Source organism: Apis mellifera, linkage group LG11, assembly GCF_003254395.2.
Source record: "Apis mellifera strain DH4 linkage group LG11, Amel_HAv3.1, whole genome shotgun sequence".
NCBI classification, from domain to species: Eukaryota; Metazoa; Arthropoda; class Insecta; order Hymenoptera; family Apidae; genus Apis; species Apis mellifera.
In genome coordinates this window covers 16,094,720-16,104,261 of record NC_037648.1, presented here as the reverse complement: position 1 = coordinate 16,104,261, position 9,542 = coordinate 16,094,720, and the positions used below count along the sequence as shown (strand labels likewise).

At 29.4% G+C, this 9,542-nt stretch overlaps 2 protein-coding genes and 2 long non-coding RNA genes across 7 annotated transcripts; 1 reads left to right on the top strand and 3 right to left on the bottom strand.

Moving 5' to 3' along the window:
• Window positions 1-356: 356 nt before the first annotated feature.
• LOC410272 (cationic amino acid transporter 2) lies at window positions 357-5,427 on the top strand. Of its 3 annotated transcripts, XM_006570429.3 has the most exons (13): window positions 357-517; window positions 574-693; window positions 886-1,070; window positions 2,829-3,060; window positions 3,163-3,447; window positions 3,559-3,663; window positions 3,731-4,109; window positions 4,201-4,340; window positions 4,409-4,511; window positions 4,595-4,743; window positions 4,815-4,981; window positions 5,064-5,172; window positions 5,255-5,427. In XM_006570429.3, the coding sequence occupies exons 1-13, from the start codon at window positions 463-465 to the stop codon at window positions 5,380-5,382; spliced, it is 2,157 nt and encodes a 718-aa protein (XP_006570492.2). In that variant the 5' UTR covers window positions 357-462; the 3' UTR covers window positions 5,383-5,427. The 3 variants fall into 3 exon arrangements, with proteins under 3 accessions (XP_006570492.2, XP_006570490.2, XP_006570489.2); XM_006570427.3 differs by lacking the exons at window positions 357-517; window positions 574-693; window positions 886-1,070 and adding an exon at window positions 1,642-1,917 and having other exon boundaries at window positions 2,809-3,060; window positions 5,255-5,425; XM_006570426.3 differs by lacking the exons at window positions 357-517; window positions 574-693; window positions 886-1,070 and adding an exon at window positions 2,518-2,641 and having other exon boundaries at window positions 2,809-3,060; window positions 5,255-5,425.
• LOC107965261 lies at window positions 2,152-3,080 on the bottom strand. Its single transcript, XR_001705013.2, has 2 exons — window positions 2,747-3,080; window positions 2,152-2,587 (listed from the first exon to the last, which is right to left on the bottom strand). It is a non-coding gene; the product is annotated as an uncharacterized LOC107965261 (long non-coding RNA).
• LOC107965260 lies at window positions 3,890-4,573 on the bottom strand. Its single transcript, XR_001705012.2, has 2 exons — window positions 4,227-4,573; window positions 3,890-4,098 (listed from the first exon to the last, which is right to left on the bottom strand). It is a non-coding gene; the product is annotated as an uncharacterized LOC107965260 (long non-coding RNA).
• A 111-nt stretch (window positions 5,428-5,538) lies between the features above and the next one.
• Window positions 5,539-9,351, bottom strand: LOC410273 (transcription termination factor 2). Of its 2 annotated transcripts, XM_393754.6 has the most exons (10): window positions 9,249-9,351; window positions 8,931-9,117; window positions 8,670-8,836; window positions 8,410-8,601; window positions 8,158-8,306; window positions 6,775-8,086; window positions 6,361-6,710; window positions 6,103-6,270; window positions 5,829-6,028; window positions 5,539-5,750 (listed from the first exon to the last, which is right to left on the bottom strand). In XM_393754.6, the coding sequence occupies exons 2-10, from the start codon at window positions 9,107-9,109 to the stop codon at window positions 5,603-5,605; spliced, it is 2,865 nt and encodes a 954-aa protein (XP_393754.2). In that variant the 5' UTR covers window positions 9,110-9,117; window positions 9,249-9,351; the 3' UTR covers window positions 5,539-5,602. The 2 variants fall into 2 exon arrangements, with proteins under 2 accessions (XP_393754.2, XP_016770687.1); XM_016915198.1 differs by lacking the exon at window positions 9,249-9,351 and having other exon boundaries at window positions 8,931-9,135.
• Window positions 9,352-9,542: the final 191 nt, after the last annotated feature.

The following is a 9,542-nucleotide window of genomic DNA, read 5'->3' as shown; positions in this document are numbered from 1 at the left end:
TTTTTAATAACTAGATCATATGTGAACTTCTCACGACAAAACGTTTCTTATAAATTTGATAACTTTTTCATAATGTGCTACTATAAATTTGATATATTAAATACGTTTTTCTTCTTTTCGTCGATTTAATTTTAACGATGAGACGATGACAAAAAAATAAACTTTTAATTTTAATTTAAATAATATTCAAATGATATAAAAGAACTTTTAGTCATTTGTTTAATAATATTTTATTTTATTCTTATTTTAATACGTAAATACATTTTCTTTTAATTTATACCTTTTATAGGATCTTTTGAATTTCGTAGAGGGCGTTAATGTTGTCAGTCATACCAACCTTAACAATTTGATCTTTTCCTACAATCGATTTAATTAAACGTTCCAACGTTCCATTATTTAAAAGATTTTAAAGTGGTTTTTTTCTTGTTTTTTTTGTAGTAAAATTTTGATTTGTGAATTATAATGAAATTATCAAAATTCTATTGGATGATGTTCATCACATGTTACTTGTCATTTAGTATGTTATATGAATAATGGTTTGTCGAATGTTTGTTTATTTATAAATATTTTTAGGCCACGCCCTCGAATGCTATGTGTGTACCGATCAAGAAGGTAATAAAGAAAAATGTTTAAAGAGTACAAAAATTTGCGAACAACATCAAGATACGTGTCTCACGGAAATTAAATGGGGAAGTAAGTAAAGGAACTAGTATAAAATTTTCATATACCTTAGTGATAGATTTTTGAGGTTATGTTTATATATATATACGTATTATTTTAACAATGATTTGTTAAAATAAATTATTCTTATAAAAACAAAAAATCTGCATTCTTAGCATGATATTATTATTATAATTATTGGTTATTGGTTAATAAATTTTATAGGTACACCATACTGGTCGCAAGGAGCAAAAAAACAATATTATGTCTCAAAAAGATGTTCCACGAAAAAAGAATGTGAACGAATAAAACGTGCTAATATGGATGATTGCACTTATATTTGGTATCAAGATTGGAAATGTTCCGACTGCTGTCAAGGAGATAAATGCAATTATTATGTGATTTCCATGGCGGAGAAATTACATGCTTATTGGTTGACCGTTATCGCTGCATTGACATTTTTGCATATATGGCAGAGGTAATCGATTTATTTGCGATTCATTAGCCATTATTGGCTATTATTTCATCTACTCGTTTTTCTCTCCATAATCGTTCGATTCAATCATTTTATCATTATGGAGGCTTGAATTCATTCAGTTACAGTCTGACTTTGGAAAATTATATTTAATCGAAAATGATAAATTGTAAACTTGAAATGTAATAATTATTTCAAGTAATTTGCATTTAAAAATAATTTACAATAATTTATACAAATTTTATCCAATTTTATTTTATATTTTTTTTTATATTATAACAGTAAATTTCGATTTAAAATATTCAATTTAAATATTTATAAGTTAATTTAAAAATATTTTCAAATAGGCATAAAAGATTAGTTCAATTATGCCTATTACATGTATCCGTCCAATAAAATATCCGTTCGAGCGTATTTTTATATAAAAAAAAATATATTATTTGATATTTTATATTTATGAATAAAATTTTACGAAATATATGTAATAACGTTTTTTGTTAACATTTTTATTTCTTTATTATCCTTTTATTACTCTTTCTAATCCGTCTACGTTTGATAAACGTAACATGAGAAATCAAATAATCATATCTTTTTGTAACGTATTGTATATCACATCGTGTAGAGGATATCCGATACTTAGTATAGATAAGCAGACCGGAGAATAATTATTTACAATGAATCCATAGTAATGAACACGGAATAAGTTCAAAACCTATTAAAACCAGTATCATTTTCTGAATCGATAACTCCGATAATTACTTTTTTTGACGTACGATATTCATGTAAGTACAATATATTTATTTTTTCATTTTTTAAGAATATCAGACAGACTCGAAATTATCAAAATATGTTACTTTTACTAATAAAAATATATTCTTAAGTATTCGGTGTTGTTCATTGTTCATTTTATAGTGTCAATTGTGCGGAATGTTAAATTATTTGTAAAAAATTATTTGTTTGATATCATCAACAAAATGAAAATTATATCTAATAAATAACATGTATAATATCAAGTTACATAAATGTGAAGAATTTTTATCATAAATAAATATGTAAAATGATATAATTTGCATTAAAAAACGATGAAACGTTGAAAGAATAAGATCAAGAAAGAAAAATATTTGATGTGTGAAACCACTTCTTTTTATACTATCTAAACTTATCAGTAAAATCAACAAAATAACAATAGAATGATCAGATTGTATCAGTTATAATGTTAAGATCAATATTATGAGCAGATGGCTGATATTGATGAGATTGAACAATTCTAATCTATTCAATTGCGGTGAAGCAATTCCGACCAATTGAATGATTCTGTTTTGCTCGCACCACGGCCGATCTTTGAGCTTGATTTAAAAATATTTTAATTAACGCTTCTTCTTAGTCACAAATCGAAATGTTCTTTATCGTGCCGTGTAGTCCATCGTTCATTGCAGTATAGCCTTTTATGATCTATAGACAAAAAATTGATTCGATTGTATTTTAAATGATAAGAGAATTAAAAAGGTATAGAAACGATATCTTCGATTAAATAGTCCGTTTCGTATCGTCGATTGGCAAAGTCTTTGAACAGTTTTCTCATTCTTCTCCTCCTTCTTATTACGAACTTACGTAAAAACATAAAAATTCCGACGTTCTCTGTCACGGTGTTGTTAACACTTCGTTACTTTCAGTTCGTTATCGTAAAATGAAGATCTGGAAATTAAAAACTTTGTACAAGATGTTTAGTCGGAAGAAAGAGGTGGATTATTCTCAGGATACAAGATTGGCAAGATGTCTGTCCACATTGGATCTCACGGCTCTCGGTATAGGTTCGACTCTCGGCGTGGGTGTGTACGTTCTCGCAGGCTCCGTTTCGAAAACGATCGCAGGCCCTGCCGTAATAGTCTCGTTCGCTATTGCCGCGATTGCATCAATGTTTGCAGGTATACAATTCAAATATTTATATCCTCGTCGCCATTTCATCGATCATATCTTTTTCGGTCGATAAAGAAGAAAAATTAATTCGAATTTCTTTTCCAATCCAGGTCTGTGTTACGCGGAATTCGGTGCAAGAGTACCACGTGCAGGATCAGCGTACATATACAGTTACGTAACAATGGGAGAATTTACAGCTTTTCTGATCGGTTGGACGTTAATTCTCGAATACGTAATTGGCTCGGCCAGCGTGGTACGAGGACTGAGCACTTACGTAGACGCTTTGTTTAATAATACTATGAGAAACGCGTTCGAAACGGCGGCGCATATAGACATCGATCACCTCTCTTCTTATCCGGATTTCTTTGCCTTCGGAATAACTCTAATCTTTTCCGGTATGAAATTATCGAGCAAATTAATTACCATTAAACAGTGAGACATTTTTCTTAATATTATACGCTTCCCTTTTATTCGAATTTCACTAATTAAAAATATTTCCTGGATAGCTGCATTGGCGTTCGGCGCAAAGGAGTCCTCGGTAGCCAATAATTTCTTTACGCTTACAAATCTTTCCGTAGTTCTATTCGTCATAATCGCTGGATCTCTTAAAGGTAATCTCTTTCTTAATTCATACCTGAAATAAGAAATATCTTTTATATATGTATTTGGAACATGAAGCCAACATAAACAATTGGAAGACGAAGCCAACTTGTACGACGGAAAATTGCAAATACGGGAATGGAGGTTTCATGCCTTACGGTATAGCTGGTGTTATAAGCGGAGCGGCAACCTGCTTTTACGGATTCATCGGTTTCGATTGTGTCGCGACTACCGGCGAGGAGGCGAAAGATCCACAAAAATCGATTCCAATAGCAATCGTTGCTTCGTTGACCGTCGTCTTTCTTTCGTACTTCGGTGTATCCACGGTATTGACTACCGTCCTTCCTTATTTCGAGCAGAACGAGGATGCCCCGTTTCCGGAATTATTCGATCGCATCGGTTGGAATTGGGCGAAATGGCTGGTGACTATAGGTGCCATTTGCGGTCTGTGTTCAAGGTAAAATTATGCATTTTTATATACATATATATATGGAAATATTTTCGATTAATTTTTTTCTTACAATCTATGGAAATATTGGTTTGTATAGTTTATTAGGAGCGATGTTTCCCTTACCACGAATTATTTACGCCATGGCATCCGACGGATTGATATTCGAATGGATGGGAAAGGTCAGTTCACGATTCCATACTCCTCTGATGGGTACATTCTCCGCAGGAATTCTTACTGGTTCGTACTTTTTTTTTTTTTTTCAGTATTCGGATAATAATATTCACCGCTGTTCGTTAAAATTTTAGGTTTGCTGGCTGCCATTTTTGAATTGACTCAACTGGTAAATATGATGAGCATTGGAACACTGCTCGCTTATTCGATCGTCGCAACGTGTGTACTCATACTTCGGTAAAAAAAAAAAAAGAAAAAAAATGTATTCCTGTAAAATATGAAGATTTGTGACAGTTTAATTTAATTTTGGATCGTTTTAGATACGAGGAGAGCGAAGCATACCAAAAAAAGGGGGATCGTGATCCAAGAACCTTGAAATTCATTGCGAGGCAGTTAATTAACGCTAATGGATTAAATCATTCTACGAAATTAACGTCTCAAATCGTTACTTACCTTGTCGTGTGTTACGGTATATATATTTATCACCTTGATCAACTTTTTATAACTGTTATATTTGCTAACAATTTGTATTGTTCACAGTTATCCTATGTATTTGCATCGGTGTTACAATTTCAATTTTTACCGATGAAATAATGAATGGTAAAATTACACTTATCGTTCCATTAACAATTCTGCTATTAGCTCTTGTCGTTATTCTTGTTTTTATTTATCTTCAACCGACTTCTGGAAAGAATCTTGCATTTTCGGTGTGTATTATTCTGATTATCATTTACATGAACATAGCTAATATATTAATGTATAATAATAATTTTTGTCATGTATTTTTAGGTACCGTTGGTGCCATTTTTGCCTGCTTTCAGTATTATTATTAATATTTATCTCATGATGATGTTAGATAAAATGACATGGATAAGATTTTTAATATGGATGACAGTTGGTAAGTGAAGAATATCGATAGAACAGATGATTTTAAATTAATACGATTAAACAAAAAGAGATTTTATTACTATTTCTTGTAGGACTTGGAATATACTTTTTTTACGGTGTTTGGCATAGTAAAATGAGAAAAGATAAACACACAAAATTACCAGAAAATGGTTATAATGAAGACACGTGGAAAACCAATGATTCCTCTATGCATAAATGACACGATGTATTTCATTTTCATAATAAAAATTTTGGATAAATCGGAGATACTTACCTTGTTAATTAAATTGACAAATTGATTTAACATTACTATAGATAATTTGAAGAATCTTCATTAGTTAAAGATAAAGGGATGATCGATCTAGATATTTAAAAGTAGATTTTCTATTTATATTTCAAAATTATTATAAAAATAAAATATTTCTTTAAAAATTTAAACTTTAAAGAGCAAACAGTGATTTAAGATCATCAAGGGTGAGTTTCGAAACAGTGGAATTTTTATCACCACTGAGAACATTTTGCGCTATTTCCATTTTCCTTTCTTGCAAATGTTTTATACGTTCTTCTATCGTGTCTTTGCAAATAAACCTGGAAAATAATAAATCGAATAAAATATGATATGTTTTGCCGCGAATTTTAAAAAATTGTTCAATAATATCTTCTAACTTGTATATGAACACATTTTTTTTCTGTCCAAAACGATATATTCTATCTTGAGCTTGCACTTCTAATTGTGGATTCCAGTGAATATCTATTAATAGTAAGTGATTTCCACCTACTAAATTTAATCCAACACCTCCTGCAGTAAGTGAAAGCAATAATATTTTTGGCTTATTGTTTGAAGTGTTGAACGAATCCATTATACCCTGTAAAAATATTTCATATGTTTAAAATAATATCGCTCGATATGACTGAAAAATATCATTCATTTCAAAATTACCTGTCTTTCCTTAATAGGTACACTTCCAGTGAACATATCAAAACTGGCATCTTTTATAGAAGATAAACAAGATGCTATAATATTTAACGTACTTGTCCATTGAGAAACAATGATTAATTTATCATTTTTTTCTAAAATTTCCTTCACCTTTTCAAGGACCATCTTTATCTATATTCAAAGATGTAGGATACGAATAAATTAAATATATTAACCAATATATATGATATAAATGAAATCATATAAAAAAAGAAAATTCACCTTTGAACTTATACGGTCGGATTTAAATACAGGATTTTTAGATGTAAGTAAATTGGTAGCTACTCTGCGATCAACACCTATGTCTGTTCTATTTTCTTCTTCTTCTTCATTATTTTCCGAATCTTTTAATGTCATATTATTGATCTGCGATAATAAATTTGGATCTAAATTTTCTGTTTCTATCATTCCGCTCTCTTTCATATCTTCTTGATCTAACATGGAATAAATAAGCGATGGATGAACACAAATTTGACGTAATCTTAGTAAAAGAACTAAAATTTCATGCGTTTTTACGTCCGCATGTAATGATAATAATTTATTCTGTGCCATCGTAAATTGAGTATTTTTATCTGAAAAAAAAAAAAAAAATATTATTTTGATGTATTATTATAATTTTAATATATATATACTTACTTGGATTCGAAAGAAACGTTGGTTTATCATATTTTCCGACGGCTAAATCAATCATGTGATCTTTTTCAGCTCTTTGAGCCAAAAATTGAGCAAATAATGTACGAGAATAAATCAATACTTTTTCATATACCAATTGTTCCTGCGAATCGAGTTTTATAAATATTTCTTCCACAAATTTTTCCGGGAGACTTTCTAACATGCCATTAATTTGAAGTTCTTGTTTTGTTCTACGCAACATTAATGTTTTCATTACAGTTACTAAACGTTGACGACCAGCAGCATTTTTGTTATCTACCCAACGTTTCCATACTCGTAAATCATCAAAAGGGGAACATTTTAAAAATTTTAAAATAGAATATAAATCCATCTCCTTATTTTGAATAGGTGTTCCAGTAAGAGCCCATCGTTTACTTGCTAGTAAACCGCATACCGATTGAGAAGCTTGACTTTTATGATTTCGAATTATATGTGCTTCGTCAAGAATAATGCGATTCCAATGAATTTTATATACCGTGGAATTGGTCTTAAATTCACGGGTTAAAATGTTATACGTTGTAATAACTACATCGTTTCTTGCTAATCTTTTTGGTACATTTTCCCGATTTGTACCATGATAAACTTCAACAGAGAGCATACCACGTTTACATCTGTGGTTTATTTCATTTTCCCATTGCGATAATAAAGATGCTGGACACACTACGAGTGTACCACCTTTATATCGCAATGGTGTGTTACTATCTAACCACTCCTCGTTATTATATATATCTTCATCTTCTTTTGATTTTTCTTTTGCGATACTGGCTATAATTAAAGATATCATTGTTAAAGTTTTACCTAAACCCATATCGTCGGCAAGAACTCCACCGGGAGGTCTTTGTTGTTCTCTCCACATTAACCATGCTAATGCGTGTTGTTGATGCGGCATTAATTTTACTTTTAAACCTTGAGGATCGTTCGCTCTTTCTTCTTCCGTCGGTCTAGCGACAAGAGATCCATGTAAATCTTGCAATCTATCGACTGTTAAAGTTAATTCTCTGTCCAATGTTGCTTGAGCTTTTTTCCCAAGTTCTTTAACTTTTGGAGATGATTTCAATTTCGACGATATATAATCGGAATTATAAGAAGAATCGAATTTGTCAGGATATTCTTGTGTAGTAAATTCTTCTTCAATAGATTTAGTAGTTTGTGTTAAAGGTGTATTTTCTAATTCAATTGCAATTTCTTCTATTTGTTTTTCTTGCATTGCAATACTTTCACGCAACTTTTCTCCATTATCTGGTAATAAACTAATATTACCAGTAGTAAGCAAGAGCTAGAAATAACATATATATATATATATATATTTCACTTTCTTACTTTATGGAAATGAAATATTGGATTTACCTTTGTTTTGTTTAACTCTTTTTGTAAGTGTTCCATTTTACAAACAAGAAGAGCTCTTTTTTGAGCAATTAATGGATCTATATTACCGACACCTATTTCTTGTTTCGCCAAAGAAATTGCAATTTCAGATTGTGGAACATTTTCTTCATCTATATAAAAAAATTTAGAAATCAATTCAATAAATATATAATAAATTTACAATAATGTAAAAATTTTAGAATAAGAGAAAAACTACTACAAAAATATTTATACCTGAATCAGTTAAATAATGTGATTTTTTATGCTTTTTTTTTTCTTTAGAAACATATTTCGTAGTCAAACTATTATTGTTTGAAGTACTTTCAGATATATTAAAATCATCTATATTTTCCTTATTCTCTAAAGCATCTTGTGATTCTTTGTCATCATCCTTTATTTCAGCACTGGTGTTTATCATTTGTTCATCTAATGAATAAATTAAATTAATAACATTAAACTATTAAAACTATTTTGCTCTTAATAAAATTTGATACCATTTGACACATTATCATTAGTATCATCCTCTTCGGTATCATTGGTTGATACAGAATCATTTTCATCTTCATCATCTTTAGCATCTTCATTATCAGAATAAAAAATATGCTTCTTAATTCTTTTCTTTATTGTTTCTTCTGTTAATGATAATTCTTCAGACGAAGATCTAAATCATAAAAAAAATCATAGAACAATAGAATATTAATTCATTGAAACATTAAGTTAAATGACAATTAAAGTCTGTAAAAGATATTGGTTACTTTCTCGGCGTTAAATTTGAAGAAACATTTATGCTACTATCACTACTTTCAATCACAAAAATTTGTTTTCTTTCAATATTTTTATTTTCCTCTTCGTCACTGTCCGAAATAACAAAAGACTTTTCTTTATCTTTAACAACACAAGGCGAGTCGCGCCACTGACTGAAACTTTCCTCCATCCGAACTTCTGTGAATATTATTAAATCTGTTGTAATTGTACAAATTTAAAAAATTTATATTAAATTATATATGTAAAAAATTATATTAATTTGTAATTAATTTAATTTTTTTAAATGTAAATAAATATTTAACTCTTACCAAAATGAATCACTTGTTAAAAAAAATTTAACTGATACTTTTTTGAATTGACAAGTATGATGCGAACATGAACTATGCGATAATATAGTACGACATATTATATTATATTTTAATAATATTAAATTAAAATTTCAAAATCTGATTATAATATCAATTAAATAAATATGAATAAATAGAAATGTATTAAATAATATATTTATAAAACAAAAATCAACAAAAAAATGAAAATATTAATTAATTTATATAAATAAGTCTGTTGCCTTTTACTAGGGTAACATATAGAGATATAAAGAC